Source organism: Papilio xuthus, unplaced genomic scaffold (genome assembly GCF_000836235.2).
Source record: "Papilio xuthus unplaced genomic scaffold, Pxut_1.1 DF827777.1, whole genome shotgun sequence".
Taxonomy (NCBI): domain Eukaryota; kingdom Metazoa; phylum Arthropoda; class Insecta; order Lepidoptera; family Papilionidae; genus Papilio; species Papilio xuthus.
This window is the reverse complement of record NW_013530872.1, coordinates 4,557,059-4,574,755: the sequence shown is the minus strand read 5'-3', so window position 1 is coordinate 4,574,755 and position 17,697 is coordinate 4,557,059. Positions and strand designations below refer to the sequence as shown.

The 17,697-nt window shown below is 33.8% G+C and overlaps 1 protein-coding gene across 1 annotated transcript in view; it reads right to left on the bottom strand.

Moving 5' to 3' along the window:
• ace2 (acetylcholinesterase type 2) overlaps window positions 1–17,697 on the bottom strand; it is a 37,810-nt gene that overhangs the window by 2,728 nt on the left and 17,385 nt on the right. The window contains exons 2-6 of the mRNA XM_013309511.1: window positions 12,251–13,569; window positions 9,690–9,832; window positions 8,754–8,906; window positions 766–929; window positions 274–431 (exon numbers count right to left, since the gene is read on the bottom strand). Of these exons, the coding sequence (XP_013164965.1) occupies window positions 274–431; window positions 766–929; window positions 8,754–8,906; window positions 9,690–9,832; window positions 12,251–13,436 (1,804 nt within the window). The 5' untranslated portion in view covers window positions 13,437–13,569. The remainder of the gene's footprint in view (window positions 1–273; window positions 432–765; window positions 930–8,753; window positions 8,907–9,689; window positions 9,833–12,250; window positions 13,570–17,697) is intronic.

Here is a 17,697-nt window from a genome sequence, read left to right as displayed (position 1 = left end):
ATTAAAATATTGTTGATCAGAAGAGCTGCCAATAAGGACTTGCTTAAAGGCTACGTGGATAATCAGTTCTATAGGGGCACTTAAAATGGATGTATGACGTAATCTAACAAAACAAACATGTGACAAAACACAGAATCATTTCCGATTCACGATTGTCTCCTATGTGGCCGCGGCATTTCAATGGTCGAGACGGCCGACTCGTGCAGAAGATGTTTTTGAGAGCTCTACCACTGTTACACCATGATTTCCTACCAAACAAAATAGTTATGTTACCGTTAAGTTTATTGAGGAAGTCGTTCCAAAAGGCGCAAGCGGAGGCGCGTGGTCCGCGGGGACCCGCTGGACCGCTGCTGCCGTCAGCTGTGTACGTGTAGTAATGCGGCGACGACCGCGAGTACAAAGGCCACTTCTCCTCCGGCTTGTGAGGCTTTCTGCAACGAAAATTGATATTTTAAGTATGATAGAAGAACGTTAAACGAAATTTTTAGTTGCCTCTGCTGTCTTGACAAACACATATGTAGTCGAAAGCAAACCCTCTTTTAGGTCTAGTAGGCGATAACGAGTTTGAAATGAGTAACGGAGAGGTAACGCAAGTTTGTAAAATTCTTATATAATCTGCAATTATTAATTTCCAGGTAGACTATTACTAATCAATTTTTATTATGAAAACATTTTTATTAAACAACTGGAGGTATCTAAATTCAAACAACTACACATTCGTCATCACTACTTTTTTATTACATTTCGTTGTCTGTATAATCTTACCCAGTTAAAGCGAATCTGGTGAAGGACTGCATAATGTGAGTGGCCAAGTCTCGCTCGCGAGTGTGGTACTGTAGAGACATGTTCAAGGGATGACCGAACACATACTCCATCTCGTCTCCGTGCATCACGCCCATCCATTCACCCCACAGACTGGTACTTGTGCGCTGGAAATATAAACAAATAAAAAATTAAAGATTGCTGAATACTTTTCACTTTTCCAGTAGCAAATATTTTTCGGCTAAATTCGCATGTCCTGATAATGCCAGCCAAATAGTTTTCTTCCTAAGCTAGGTCACGTTGGCTAATGTATTTAGCATTTCAGAATGTTAAAGTTAAGGATGAAACATTAATAACGTTATTACCAGGATTAATCATAATATACCATTCAACCAAAGGTTCATTTGTTTTACTTGCTAGGTAAAAAATCTGCCGTAAAGGAATGTTTTTTTACTTATTTGTTTTTATCATTTTGTTACGTTTTAAATAAAAAAATTTAAACCCGGATATTAAGGTTACCACCTGTAAAGCGTGTTTTAATAATGCAAGGAGGCTGCTGGTATTTTGCGATCTACAAACATACGGTTACGGTATATGACGAGGCTAAAGGTCGACATTCATATTAAATGTAACGTTTATACCTTGATATTGTTGCGACCTACGGTTTTAAACCTGTGTCATTGACCTTTTATACTTCTAACCTTTTCCATTTAATTTGTTTTGTCTTTTGTTTATTTGATTAAACTGTTTCCAAAATATTTTCTTTAAATATAGTTGAAAAATAATCGTGTAAAATGTGTAATCCAATAGTCGTTTTAATAAGTATGAATTTACAGTTGAAAAACTATCAATACTACATGAAATGATCTTTCTTCTTACTAATATTATAATTGCTATTGTTTAGATCGATGGATGGATGTTTTCAGAAAATATCTCTAGAACAACTAAACGGATCTCGCTGTAATTTAAAATAGATGTAAAAAATAGTATGGTAAACGACATAGGCAACGAATTATTTTGTTATATTTCCGAGCGGACTGATTCACAGTCAACATTTAGTGTCAATATAAACCTATAATAATTGCTCAAGAAATTAGACTTTTTCATGAGTTATTTTCAAAATATAATATGTAGTCGTGATTTACTTCATAAAAATATACAAAAGACTAATAAAAGCAGAGTAATAAAACCTTCCACAGTAATCAATCGTTGGACGTCTGTAGAAGTATATAATTTTAGAAACACAGTTTAGTTCGTTCACCAACAAAGTGATGTAATTAAGTTGATTAGGACAATACTATAATTGACCTTGGACCATTTTATAGCATACTGTGTATACTAATTTTGTTGTCATGTTTGAAATTTATTGTGATGAACAAAAGTGTAGAAGCAGAAATAATATTAAATATTATCACTGGCGTAGGTGGCTCAGTGGTTAAGCCCTTGACTTGTAATCTGTAGGACCTGGGTTTGGATCCCGCCATGAACCAATGTGTTTTCGATATGCGATTTACATATATACATTTATTCGACGTTTTTACGGTTCAGGAATACATTGTGATGCAACTTGTACATATCTGAGAGGAAATTCAAAGATATGTGTGAAATCACCCGACTAGCACTGGGCCATCGTGGTTGAGTATGACCTAGTCACCCCTAACTTAGGGTAGGCTCCGAGCCCCGCAGTGGGGACGTATAGTGAACTGATGATGAATGTGCACTACGGTATGTAATATAGTACTCAAGGAAACATTAAGGAATGGCTGCATAACCCAATGTATAATATCTTGGTACTTTAACAATTAAGTAAAGAGGTCGTGAGGGTACTTACAGACTTAATGAATTTTAAAACAGGGATAGGGGTAAAAGGGATAGGCTGTTTGACAACAGGAAAGATGTTAATAATTGGACGGACTTCGTGGGTGTTTTAATTATAAAGTCATTTCCATATTGTAACAAGTAACTGGCTTATATTACAATGGTTATCCCAAAATTTAATTGTACTAACCAAATATTAATTAGTGCATAAAATAACAGCTAATCAGAAATATGTCACAAAGACTAATACGATGTGTAAAACCAAGAAATAAGAAAAATAATTGTTAATTTAACTTTAATTGTCACGTATTTAAATTCGATTTTAAAGAGAATTTATTTTGTTGTTTATATTTAATTTCCTCATATGACTGTTTTAAATGAAGTCATAATTCAATAACAAAACAGTCAGTCGACTACACAAATGGAACGGCGACGGGTCACAACCCGAAATAGCCAGCTGTTAATCTGTGACCTTTGACTTCGGCTCGGCGGCGGCTAGTGCGACCCATGCCTAATTTATTAAAACTGCTCGCAGCCATTCCTTAACGACAACCATCGAGGTTGTCCCCATAAATTCTCTTTTTTATTTCCATATGTAACCTTTTTATTCTGTTGTCCTTATTTCCGGGTTTTTTATATTCTTGGGACTGCAGGCGTCAATCCAATGTTGGTTTGAATATACCCCTTTCCGAATTTAATATACTGTAACTAAAATGTTATAAAATGTTTTATTTATATTGTACTAGCGGTCGCCCGCGACTCCATCCGCGCGAAATTAAAAAAAAAAACAAATTTAGTAGCACATGTTTTCTTCTAGACTATATTCTACATTTATGCCAAATTTCATCGTGATCCTTTCAGCAGTTCTGGACACACCATTAAACATCCATCCATCCATCTAAAGAATAATACAAAAGATTAAATAACTATACTAGTCTATGTTTTTATATGAAAGAGTTATTCTGTTAGTAAAAGAAACAAGATGGGAAAGGATATGAAATACGTATTACTATAAACAATATTACTGTATATTTCGTTCCTACCTCTACCACCGTTAAACCTTGTGGTTTAAGGTTCATAACATCAAATACGCTTACATAACCGCAGAAAACATTTTGATGTTATAAACAGAATGTAGCGAAGCGGTAATTTTGTTTGCATATTCAAAGTTTAGCAAATTTCCGTACTAATAAAATACCGCTCCACTAGCTTCGATCAAATTTGGAGCAGCGTCGTAGGTACGGCAAAAGTTCACGTGTGAATGTGAAAACTGTTTCAACTTTATACACTGTCCTAAATTTAGTTTGATGGGTCTATTAGTAAATATTCGAATAGTATTATGCCATAATATTATTAATACTTGATAAAACGATATGTTTCTGAAACAGGTATGATGTCAATGGAAACTCATGGGTACTGGATACATTCGACAAACAAAACAGAATAAATACAATTTTATAGCCTATGGTAAATCAAGGCCTTTCAATATTAATTGTCATCCTATTATGCGTTCCCGCTGAGGGGCTTGGAGCCTACCCTGAGTTGGGGGTGACTAGATCATACCACGCTGACCGAGTGTAGGTTGGTTGACTTCACACATATCTCTGAATTTCTTCGCAGATATCTGCACGTATCGTCACGATGTTTCCTTCAACCTAAACCGAACGTTGGATAAATGTACATATGTATATCGTAAGTCGAAAAACACATTAATACTCGGCGGGATTCGAACTCAGGACCTGCAGATTACAAGACAAGAGCTTCGCCCCTGAGCCACCGCTACATAATATTGCTTTCAATATTGCTAGTTTTAAATTACAGATTATCTCGTGGTAGCAGTACGTTGTATTATTTATAACCACAATTCTCTGGCCAGACATCTGTCTTTTGCAATTGTATTTAGTTATTGTTGCAACATGACATAGTTGTTGTTGTTTGTATGATTTGTTACTTGTAGTGCGACATTGAATTATGATGCTAGATCTTATTTCCGAACTTGCAGTGAGTTTAACATTTCTCTGTGCTTACAAGTACGAAGATAAATTGATTACATAGTATGCATTAAATGTACGAGATCAACGTTTTTGCAAAATACTATTATAGATTTCCCATCATGCAAATCTAAGAACAATAATCTGCGTGAAATTAAAGAAAAAACCTAATTACTAGCCTATGTGTTCTTCCAAACTATTTTCTACATCTATAAGAAATTTCATCAAGTACCGTTTAGCGGTTCTGAAGATACATTCTAACAAAAATCTAAACATTCACATTTATAATATTAGTAAGAAGTAAGATTAAATGTATTTTACCACCACATCATAAATGATTTCGTTTTTCTGATAGTGAATTAAAAAATATTGCAGATAAATAAATACTTTTAATATACAATTTATTCGCACGATTCAATTTATTAAATTATGCTGAAGTATGATTAACAAACTTGAGTAAAAGAACTTGAAGCTCTCATCTAGAATTTCAACAGTTTATTTTTCAAATCAAAATCACTTCTCGAGTTTGAAGGAAAATAACGAACATTTTATTATTTAATGTCTCACAAAATGTTTCCAACCGTCAGTTAAGCTTGTTTGGACACTCGTGACCCATAAACTGCCGACAATGCTCGTCTATCAAACCTTATTCCAGCGACAAATCGCCGTCGTCGCCGCCCCGGACAACTTTTTTGATTTATTGTCAGACATCTATTCATTTCTTTTCTTACTTTTTCACAATTTAGAACTTCTGTTAAAGCACTAATAATGTTTTATAAAGCTGTCGGCGTTTATGTTAATTCATACTTCGAACTTTATTGGAGTCTAGCAATGGAGTCTGGACAATAAAATATTAAAACCTATGTCACCCGGGGATAATGCAGCAACAATGAAATCTTTCCTCTTTTTAATATTACGAGTATAAGTACAGATATAAATTTGAAATGATTTATTTTTAAATTTGATTACTTAAAACGGTAAAAGCATTCGAAGTTAAATTCGTGATTTAATCTGAGTGAACTTTTGGACACTTCTCAACTCGCCAATTTGGCTGTTTCTTTAATAAAATCAACAGTTCACAGCAATAGGGTTGAATTTAATAAAACAACTGTTGAATAAGAATTATTGATTATTAATAGTTTAATTAAACTATGGGCAAATGTTGCGAAAACTGCATCATTTGATTTATCCGTTTAGAAAAAATCTCTAGAGTGGATGAATCTATACGAACAGAGGATTCAATCGTCTTACTCTCTACTTTCTTGTATCTAGCTGTATCAGATATTCATAAACAATATTATTCTGACCCAATCAAAAAAACATTTAGTTTGATCTCCGTAAAAAAATCATTGTTTTTCTTCTTACGAGCAAATCACATAATATTTCCTACAAATTATATTCCAGTTAAGTTTACCGTTGAATATTTGATGAGTGCGGCCGACATTACCGGCCCACAAACGACGTGCACACAATTGGCGCACATGGATGCCTGTCAGCAAGACTTACATAACTCCAACGTTACAATTTACACTTTTATTATTTACGGACTGGTTGTCACCAGTGATGATTACTTTGATTCGGTCGTATTTACTAAAACATTACTTGTGTCTATATATTTTGGCATATCAGATTGAAACTACTGTCTTACTTCTGGCCAATTTCATACTAATTTATATGAAAGACTGTAGCTATAGATTAAATGGAGTTAAAGAAAGATAGAATTTGTGACATAATAATAAAGCAGTGGTACTATAATATGAGAGAAATATGTTACTAACTTTATAAATGCAAAAGTATAGATGGATGGATGGATGTATATTTGTTAGGAGGTAAACTAGACCTAAACGGATCTGACTGAAATTTAGCACAGAGATAATTACGGTCTGAAATAGCTAATACCGTTTCTCAGTTTCTTCTTAATTACGCTCGGATCTTACTAATGGATGGATGGATGTTTGTTTGTAGGTATCTCCAGAACGGCTGAACGAATCGCAAATAAATTTGGCATACATATAGAACAGACTGGAAGAACACGTAGGCTACTGTGTTGTTGTTTAATTCCACGTCGACAGAGTCGCGGGCGACAGATAGTAGTTCTATAAGTTGAGAAATGCAAGACTATATTATAAAAAGAAAATACTCTATGACATGTAGAGCACACGATAATATCAATTTAAAATGTTACAATGGAAACATGATGTTAAGATTGATTCCATATACAATAAGGGAACAAGCTTGAGTGGCTATTCTTAAAGAATTGAATCACAAAAGAAGCAAAAATATTCAAGGGTAGGGAGATGTATGGACACAATAGCGGCGCAAGTTTGCTGCGACGTCACAGTTTGTTAAGACATAGTGCACAAGGTATTCAAATTTCTTTTTAAGTTTTATACATCTTTATCAAAAAATCGCAATTGAATATGTTCATTTAATTTTTTTCAAACTAGATAAACTTATTTGACATCGTAACAGTAAACCGCGAACTCCTCCGCCATAGTTTGACAAAGATCTTGTGCCAGTCGGTAATATGTGAACTAACAAAAAAAATTCGTGGGAGCTATCAAATTCTAATACATGAAAGCGTCATTAAACTTTTAAGAACTAGTAACGATGTACATTTGACTAACATAAAATTATGCCAACATTGTTAAAAGTTTCCTCGTTAGCTAAGCCGTCCTCTTACAAAATAAACTTAACATATCTAGGAAACGTAACATTTCAAGTAAGCCGCAGGCCGTATTCATAGTGTCCTTAATAAGTCTAATAGTAAATTTAATATGCTGCACACTTTTTCATGGATTTCACAAAACGTTTCTCCGCCCTTTTTGCTTCGATGGAATTCAGCCTTTGAGTTCGCAGCGCCAAAGCAAAAAGCGAATGTTGCAGGCATGCTCTCAACGAGGGCCCTCGCGTTTGGTTCGTTAGCCAAATTAACGTGTTAGCCCGAACCGGTTTCAACTTTGAAGAGCGTCTTCCTCGTAGAAATGACTTTGAATTTTTTAACCTACATCTGAATTTAACGTAATAAATGTTCTTATTTTAAATTAATTCGATCACTTGTTTCCTTAAAAACTAAAAGCTTGCATTAGTTATATTGATTTTTTTCTATCCTTCTGTTTTTGTATTTTTAATTGTATTTAAGGTAATGCTGTGGTTCGAATAAATGTCACAACATTTTTTGAGCCTTGTATAAACCAAAATTTATTTCGTGTTCTTTTTTTGAATTTTACTTATAATGAATCAATCCAATTTACTTTTATAAATTAGGTCTATTGTTTTTTCCTATTAGCTTCACTTGCAGCTTTATTTCCTCCCTAGATAATGGAAATTGTATTTTCCAGCCCACGTCTCATAATGCTTCTGGCGCAATACCTTGCGGTTTTGCTTTCTAGTTCCCTCGAGAAATTAACTTTAATTAAGTATTCTTCTTCAAAGGATTGCATTTGCGTTTCATCCTTTTAAAAAGACTTAATAATTGTATTATTAAAAATAAATGTTTTTATCTTACTTCTTACTAATATTATAAATGTGAATATTTAGATGGATGCATAGATAAATGGATGTTTGTTTTAAGATATCTCCAGAACGGCTGAACGGAACTGGATGAAATTTGGCATACATATAGAACATCTCGTCTGGAAGAACACATTGGCTACTTATTATGTTGTTCTTTAAATCCGCGCGAAGGGAGTCGCGGGCGACAGTTAATTTCATAATAAATACAATGCTTTTATTAATCAATTCAATTACCTTACTATGGTGATAGGTTACACTCCAGCTTTTTTATAAATAAAGAACATAAATATTGATATTGGATATTGCATCTGTGGGAGTCACAGCCGGAGAATACTTTTTCAAATAAATCATAGTCTTCTTTAACTCATATATTCCTTTTAGAATTGTAAAGCAATTCCAATACTTTTAATTTACGATAACGAAATACCGTCAGATAATTAACATGATAAGTTGAATACTTCTATTTTATATTTGAGAATCAAATATTTAAATAATATTTTGGATCGTAATACAAATGATTAATGTTGTTATATTAAATAAACAAAAGTGTTATTGACTTATAGCATAGACTAAATAACGTTTTAGGTTAAGGAATTATAGAATATATAAAATGGCTTACACATATTTTTGAACTTAGTAGCAATAATTTGTAATTTCAATACTTACATGGGTAAAGTAGTAGTAATAGACCTCAACGCCGGCGTCCGCAAGGATTTCAGCGAAGTAGTTAGTGGGGCAGACAAAAAAGTAATCACCAACCACATCTGCGATCATTTTCTGATTCAAATAGCCATCAGTTATTTCTTCCCAGTCAGTGTACTAAAAGGAAAAATAATAATTTTCATGATGATTACGTTTTATCTATTTTTAATTATAAATTTAATTACTATGTGACAAGTCAATCAGTTGTGTAAATGAAGGGACGATTTATGAACAATTATGTTAATCGTTATACATACATATTTCATACAAACGATTCTGGTCGTCGTCACACACTAATTACGTTTTTGTCCCACGAGGGTCATTCTATTTGATTTATTATCAACGGTAATGTAAGTCCACGTCTAAATTATTATGCTTTAAAATTATTTCCAAATATTCTATTTCATTACTGAATATCATAGAAATAAATATTCATAAATATACTAATTTAGTTTTGCCAGACAAGATGTAGAGCGCAAAATACCTTAAAACCTATCTTGTTATAAAACTTGGAAAAACCAGGAATTACACGTTAATCCTTAAATGGAACATCCTCTTTACTCAGAATAAGACCACAAATTGACGCACGCAAACATAAATTGCGCATATTCTGTGAAATTAAAATTGACAGAACAGATTGTTTGTTCATTTGTTCAGAACAGAATTGTATTCATTTAACAATTTATGGTATATCTAGTTGACTATCTTAACGTTTACGCTGTTTTATTTTTATTATCAACTTTGCTATTTTTTTAATTTCTGAAAATATATCTCTTACAAGAAATTTCTCTCACAATTAAACTATATAAATTGTTAACCGTGGATTTATAGAAATTATTAAAAGTACAAAAACTAAAAAGTTTTTAATAATAATAATAAGAAATACTGGAAGATACTCACTTGAAAAACAATTGCTTCTCTCTTAATTTTCGAGAATTCTTTGAAAATTGTATCGATAATTTCAAGAAACTTTTCTCGTTGTAGAAAACTTGGGCCGTCTTTTTCGAAGTAATCCAAGAAATCGTAGAGTAAGAAATATGTGCCTGTAATAAATATAATATGCATCTAAGTCTCGTTTCGGTAATTATTTAAATAATATGTATAAATTAACAGTTATTTTAAATAGAAAGACAAAACGATGTCCTTATCTTGTTAAATTGATTACACTAAAAAAATATAAACAGTGTATTGCTAATTCCATTTATGGAAAATCGATTTTTGATTTTATTAAATTCTTAACTATGTTAATTCATTAAAAATCAACCTATAACTAAATTATAACTGCCCTGATCGTTGCGCAATTTTTTTATGAAAGAAAACTACTTAAAAATGGTTTTATAAGTAATTATTTTCCATTAAAAGTAAAACATGTAATGTAAGTACACACGTTTGGATATATCCTTTACGATCATCCCTATGGACTAGAAACAACAAGTTAAACAACAATAAAAATGGATTAAAAATACAGAAATAAAGTCTATTAAAACAAATGCCTTATACTTAACAGAGAACTCACATATCACTGGCTATTCATGCCAAAGAAAACTAAGCATATTGATTGATGAGTAAAACCAGAAATTAAGACATCAGCAATGTTTTGTCAGATAAAACACAATACCATGTATTAATAAAAAAAATCATAAATATGTTTAAATCTTTAACTATAATTCTTATTTTAGAAGAGAAGAATATCAGCACATGTTCGCAATCACTTATTTCTTTGCATCTGAACAAAACATCTACGAAGCATGTTTCTTGATCCGTATAAAACACGCCGAGTTAAATTCTTCAAATACAACAAATGCACAAAGCCAACGAGGCTACAAAGGCAAAGCAAACATTTGCACATCTTTACCGGGCGCCAAGGCAACGTTTGACACTTAGATCTTTTATGCAACATAATTTATCTACATATAAAAAATGCATCTCATTACGTATACAATCCGTATGCAGTGAAGGTGAAGAGCCCTTTGACAAGGCGGTTCATTAAAATTATATCACGCCCTTAGTTATTCATAAAGCTACAATTTCAAAATGTACATATAGCCAAGGTCATGGCGAGATAATGGAATATTATGACACGACATAAAATTGTTTGCGATTAAATATTTATATGGAATCTTTTGTTTTTATATCACTGTATCCCTCTAACCATTTGATACATCAGCTCCAACGGAAACCGTAATAACGAGTTCAATTTAACATAGAGTACGACTCGGAGAGACGCACAGATCGGATATCCGTTGCTATCAACACGCAGTTCCTTTTTAACATCGATATTTTTACCGCAACGATTGATTTACATTAGAAAAGATTCGTGGTAAATAAGATAAGTAAAGTAGGGCATTCAACAATTTAAAATAATAAGATTCAGGTGCCGGCGGTGCCCGCTTTCGAGAAGTTGCTCTTATCAGGCTGGGCAAGCGGGGTGGCGTTGGGGTGGGAGGGTGGCCGAGGGGTGTGCGTGGCAACACCGGGCAGGGGTTGGGTGTCGGAGGCCTGAGCTACGTGGGCGAGTCTGTAGTACTTGGTAGTACGACTATCCACAGCGTGTTATTGTTGTGTCTACACAGGTGTGCGCAGGCGTGCGCCCCGTGCGCTGGTGGAAGTGCGGCGCCGCACCTCGCCGCGCCGCACATACACCTGTGCGCCGCACTCTACACCTCCGACACTCAAACGACCTCGAACTCCTCGACCGATATTGATAGATGTTGTTTTGAAATTATCATTATCATCTTAATAAAATTCTAGACCATCTTAACATTTCTACGAATTGTCTTTTGAAACTTTAATTAATATAAAATATTTTATGAGTAGCGAATGACTAAAAAAAAGATATTAGACCACTTACATTTTCTTCAAAAACAAATAAAAAAACCTTACGAACTTCAAAAGCGTAGAAAATTAACGGACACAAATAAAGCACTCTACCTAATGACTGGATAAATCTATACTAATTATACGGAGGAAAGATTTGTTTTGTTTGTAACGGATGAGGACTGAAATTACCCGACTGAAGGGAGGGTAATGTGTTTCGTAGGTTTGTAAGTACCTATGTTATTTTATGTATGCGAGTTTTTATGTTTGACTATAGTATTTCGCGGACCGTTAGAGGGATACAGTCAGTTGGTCTTAGTCATCTAATCCTTTCGTAAACAAGATTTAATTCACATCGATGTTAATTCAAATACAGGTTTTTACAAAGCGCATACTCAAACATGACCTTGACAGTTGTGTTTTCTATTGAGCATGTACTCTTGCTATTATAGACATATATTTGTATATCGTTTTATTTTATCAATTTTAAAAACGAAATAGTTTGAATGGATTAATAGTACAAATGATGTTATGCTATTGGAACCTGACACAAAATAAGGCTCGTAAATATTTGTTATTTGTTTATCAAATCAACTTGATATACCACTGATAACATAAAAACAATTGCTGAATTATGAACTTACCTTCATCTTGGTTACTCCCAAGTAAAACTTCGGTATTATGAAAATTCCCTTCTTTTATCATCGTATCTGGATCTTTGGGAAGAAATACGCCGTCAACGGTCGGAGCTGAAGGGAACCCTAATATACCAGTGTAGGAATTCCATTGCTGTACAGATATTGTCTTAGCATCCACACCGCGCATGCAATCCATCACAAGACTCGGATCCACAGCTAATAGACTGCTGTTGCAATTGCAGTCGTCTACTAAAACTTTGCCTATGAATTGAGCTCGTTCGCCAGTCATCCAACTCCAAGGTGCATTTAAAGTCCCAGATTGCAGTATTCCCCTCTTAAACAATCCCTTCATTTCAGGTGAAAGCATGTGCAGACTAACGCTACCTCCCCCTGCCGATTCCCCGAACAATGTTATTAACTCAGGGTCTCCACCAAACGCACGAGCGTTGTCTTTGATCCAACGAATCGCTAACTGTTGATCCCACAAGCCCATGTTACCCGGAGCTTCTTCACTACCAGGTGAGAAAAATTTATTCAAGTATAAAAATCCAAAAGCGCCAACCCTGTATTGCATAGAAGCCACTATGACATCACTAGAAGAAGCCATTATATCAGCTTTGTAGAGGTCAAGCGTAGCAGTGCCGCTCATGTAACCACCACCATAAATCCAGACAAGTATTGGTACTTTCGGCCTTTCCGTTAGCGGCTTGTCTTGATGATGGCGTACCCGTAAATGTTGTGGTACCCATATGTTGAGATATAAACAGTCCTCTGATATATTTGTGTTAGGATTCCACATTTCCTCGCCCTCGAATCCTGGGAAATATTCGTATCTCTCTTGATAGCAACTGTTGGGCATGGCCGTTGCTTCCAGAACTCCATGCCAGGGATCAATAGGCACCGGTTTACGGAATCTCAAAGGACCCAGTGGTGGTTTCGCGAATGGTATACCAGTAAATATATGCACTTCGCGACCCATAACAGTTTTGGCGTAACCTTTTACTAAACCACTCTTAGTTTCAACGATGAGCGGGTCATTATGAAAGTTCTTTGGGGGTGCACTGGTTGTAGGCGTAGTCTGAGTTGTCGAGGTGGTTGTGTCGTGGTGGTTTGCCCACGACCTGCTCCAGGCGCCCGACACAAACAACAGCAATAGTAACTTTGTGTACACGATTTTATCGTGGCCACTCATATTGAAAAACTATATCTCGGAGTGACAATTTAATGATAGAAAAGAGAATTTAATCTAAAGTAGTCTGCGAGCTTAATCAGTAGTTGTTTCAAACACATTTCTTTTTCCCTGTATTTTTACTGCTGATGATTTTCTGAAACAAGCGAAATTTGAATATTAGCTCATTTGAATCATTTACATACGTTTGATGGCGGTGAGACGAATCGATCACGATCAGTCGGAAGCGAAGCGCTTCTGTATTACAAATTGCATTTTCAAATTTCATTCCTCTTAATATTCCTCTTAAATATAAAAACCATAATGGAAAAAAATAAGTACGTAATATAAATGCTCAGATCATAGATAATAAAGAAAAATTATAGCTGCAACATGTTTATCAAATAAAATTGAATACATGCATTTAAAAGGTGCAATTTATTTCTTGAGAGCAGCGCTACTTTTGATAGCGTCATAAAATTGGTCAAATGATATTTCCTGAACCCAGAAATAATTGAAATTGGCTTATAAGTACTAAAAGATTTAGTTTCCTTTTTACGGAAGACAATTTTATCTTTATTGGATCTGGACTTATTTCTCATTGTGGAAATGTCAAAGAATACTTTTACTGCTTCGAAATACGATACTACAATTTTTACTATTATATTCTTTATTTATTCACCGTCTTTTGTTTCTATATTAAGAAAAATGAAATTATGAAAATAAAAATATCATAAAGAGTTTCATGTTTCGACGTTTTAGTAACGTTTTTTCTACTTCTAATTCTTTGCTTTTAGGATGCAGACATGCACTAAGAAGGGAAAATAAAAACTTTATTGAAAAATAACGTCAACTACATTTAACTGTAACATTTTAATCAACATTGATGGTAATTTTAGATTAAGTTCAACGATAGAGTTTAAAGTAACAAAGCCGAAGTGCATCGACTTCGTTCAATCAATCACAATGAAGTAGTCCAGCCTTAATGAGTTTGTTTAAAACTTGGATATACACGTGGTCTAAATATTTTTTTTTTAAATATAACTTCAAGTACTTTTTAACTTAGGTTAAGGTTTTTTGGACGATTCAAATTTGTGCGAAGGGTTTTTTTGGGACTTTATTTTTCAATATATGTTTTGTACAATATTAAGGGCAGATCGTTTTTGTCCTAAAAGTTCGAGGGTCGAATCCCGGCATTTGACCGAAGGCAATCGTTATTTCATCGACAGACGTTATCGTCCGCCGGGGACACATAACATTGTTTTCGAGCTTACAGCTTACGAGTGGAGGCGAATAAATATTGAATTAAGGTTCTGCGCGAAACACGTAAAGGTGTACATGGTCTGAATGTGAAATGTGTGTTCGACAACTTTTGCATTGCAACCAAAGGTAAGTGAAAGATGAACGTCTACAAATTTCCATTTAATCAGTATCTTCAAATGTTAAACATGTATATTTACATGTTATAAATATGGGAAATTGACGACTATCAAAGATAATACACTACCTCTCCTAAACCCTTCAAAATTCACTTCTCCAACTACATAGTATTTTATAATAATAAAAAATAATATTTTTAAGATGTATTGTGAAAATAAATTTTAAAAACCTAAGTATTTCTATTATTATATTATATTAGAATGCTTTTAAATTATTAGATAAAAAAAATATGTTTTCTAATCATATAAAAGCATCATTTTTGAGCGTTATTGAATTTTCTCCAGAGTTTTAAGAGGGGATTATTTTTTAGAATACATCTTGATTTTAAAATATTTGATTTCTTTATTTTAAAATATATTTTTGGAGCTGCAAAAAGAGCATTTTTTGTAATCTTAGAACACCACTACAGTGACATATTACATTAAATCGTAAAAACATAAAACACATAATGCAAACATAGTTATTCGTCTCAAGCTCGTTAAAAGTAATTACAAACAGGGAACTATCCGAAGAGCTATTATAATATTTAAAGATTAAATGTATTCGGAGCATGTTCGGAATAGTAAAGCATATCAAAGCACCGTTTGGCGGGATCGACGGCGAGATCCCTCGAGAGCAGACTTCGTTGCAAATTAACTTAAGGTCGCTCTGTATGCAGACTGTCGTGCCGTCTAACGATGTCCCAGACCCTACGGAACTCACACCGCTACCAACTTTACGAAATAGTCTCCTAACAAATTTATACATAGCGAGCATGTGGATGTTGTGTTCGCTGTACTCTTGAGCCCGCTACTATGTTCTTAATTAGAATTTTGATTATTAAAGTCCGCTTTGACGGTAGTCTGATGATCTAAAGACGGTATGGTACAAGTTATGTGAATATATTCGCTCTATTACTTAGTTTTAAATTACACATAAATTATAGAACATGATGGGGATAGCTTAAATAGTTATTTTGTGAGTTTCCATTGACAAAAAATCTGTATAAAATATATAATCGCTCTATTCTATAAAAAAAAAGTTAACAGTATAACTTTGTGCTGGACTTCCAACTGAAATATTAATTGAATTCTACACTAACCGTTGGTTTTAGACACCAAAATCTCTATACAAAACTTATCATATTCTATGTCATTATCTTTGAAAAAAAAAAACAGAGATAAGAGTATAATTTAAACGGGGATTTAGGTCTCAGAAACTCAAGGTAAGATGCTTAAAATTGTTGGACTTATCAGTAGTATTGTAAGAAAAATGGTCTATGTACTATTTAATATGTATTAAACTTTGAAGCAATCTTTACTAGAAAGCTATATAACGCAGAAGTGCACATTTCTTCGTCGGGATCGATCAAAGACTAAACTGTCACGACCTTATTACTATACTGGGTGATTTAAGATAACCGACATATTACTAGTAATTCAAAAGCAATCAACGTAATACATGGAGTGCCCGTAATACTGCTATAAGATACGATCAAATAATATATTTGACTGTCTTACCGTGAGGTTCTGAGACCAAAATATATGTATAAAACATAACGTCATCTCTGTCATTATTTTTAACAAAATAGAGATAACAGTATTTTTTAAACGGAGTTGTAGGTCTCAGAAACTCGCGGAAAGCAAATTTAAATTCCCCAATTGTGGTTCTACCTTTTCTTTGACATTATTACTTGGACTATGAAACTGGTACATTATCTCTTGATATCTACTCTGTATCTTTCCTAACAATATTATGCTAATTACATTTACATCATGAAGTAATGTCAGTGTTTAATCATGGCCAATTCAAAGTTAGTCTATTTTGAAGATCGCATAAGTTTCAAATGCCAGAATAACTAAATGTAGTATTGTGAAGTTTAAATAACGATAGGTTATCGAACATCAGTCGTATCGAACCGGGCCATTAGAGAGGTTACCAATCAATCATATGTTTCGTATATATTTTGAAAACAAATGTTATTTCAAAGTTATTTGAAATAAATTGTTCTAACTTTTATTTATTCAACACTTTAATAATTAGCGATAGATAGTTGATTAGGCAAGTAGATAGGATTGCTTATGTATATCTAAATATCTGACATATAGTCTGCATTAGCTTATGAACGAGTGATCCGCTCGACCAGTGCAATCTCATGACCGCACAAGAGACGCGTGAAGTAGAAGTAATTCCACATTTCGTCCGATGTAGACGTATGCCAGAGACTGAGGCGGGTACTTATGAGTAGGTAAATAATATCTTCCTGTACAACCCCTCCTCTGTCCGTGTCAGGTACAGTCAGCGTCATATAGATCGTCACAGACAAGATATACAAATATATAGGTACACCAAAAGTATTCAATTATATCGGTACAACAAAAGTCCTCAAAATAATAGATACATTCACCCTGCTCAAATACATCGGTACATACACAGCGTCAAATATATGAGTACATGCAAGATGCTCATAAATATCGTAGCAGCCACAGCGTCATAAGTAACGAAGCAGTCAAGGTGCGCAAAAATATCGGTACATTTGACAAAATTGAACTCTATCTCTATATACTTGTGATACAATTTGGAATAAACTACTTCTGTTACATTCATTTGACACTTTGTATTAACATTATAGGTTGTCCGGAAAGTTCGTTCTGATTTTCGATATAAAGCTTACAATAGACTGTAGCTGACGTGGATTCATTTTCGGATTTCCACCATTATCAAACGTCACAAAAATGTCTATATTGTGAATCATTTCATTTCATTGGTTGAGATAAAAACTAATTTTTAAAATTTTAGCCAAAAATAAAAGACGTTTTAGGTATAGAGTCGTACCAATATAATTTAAAAACATTTCCGAAAATTT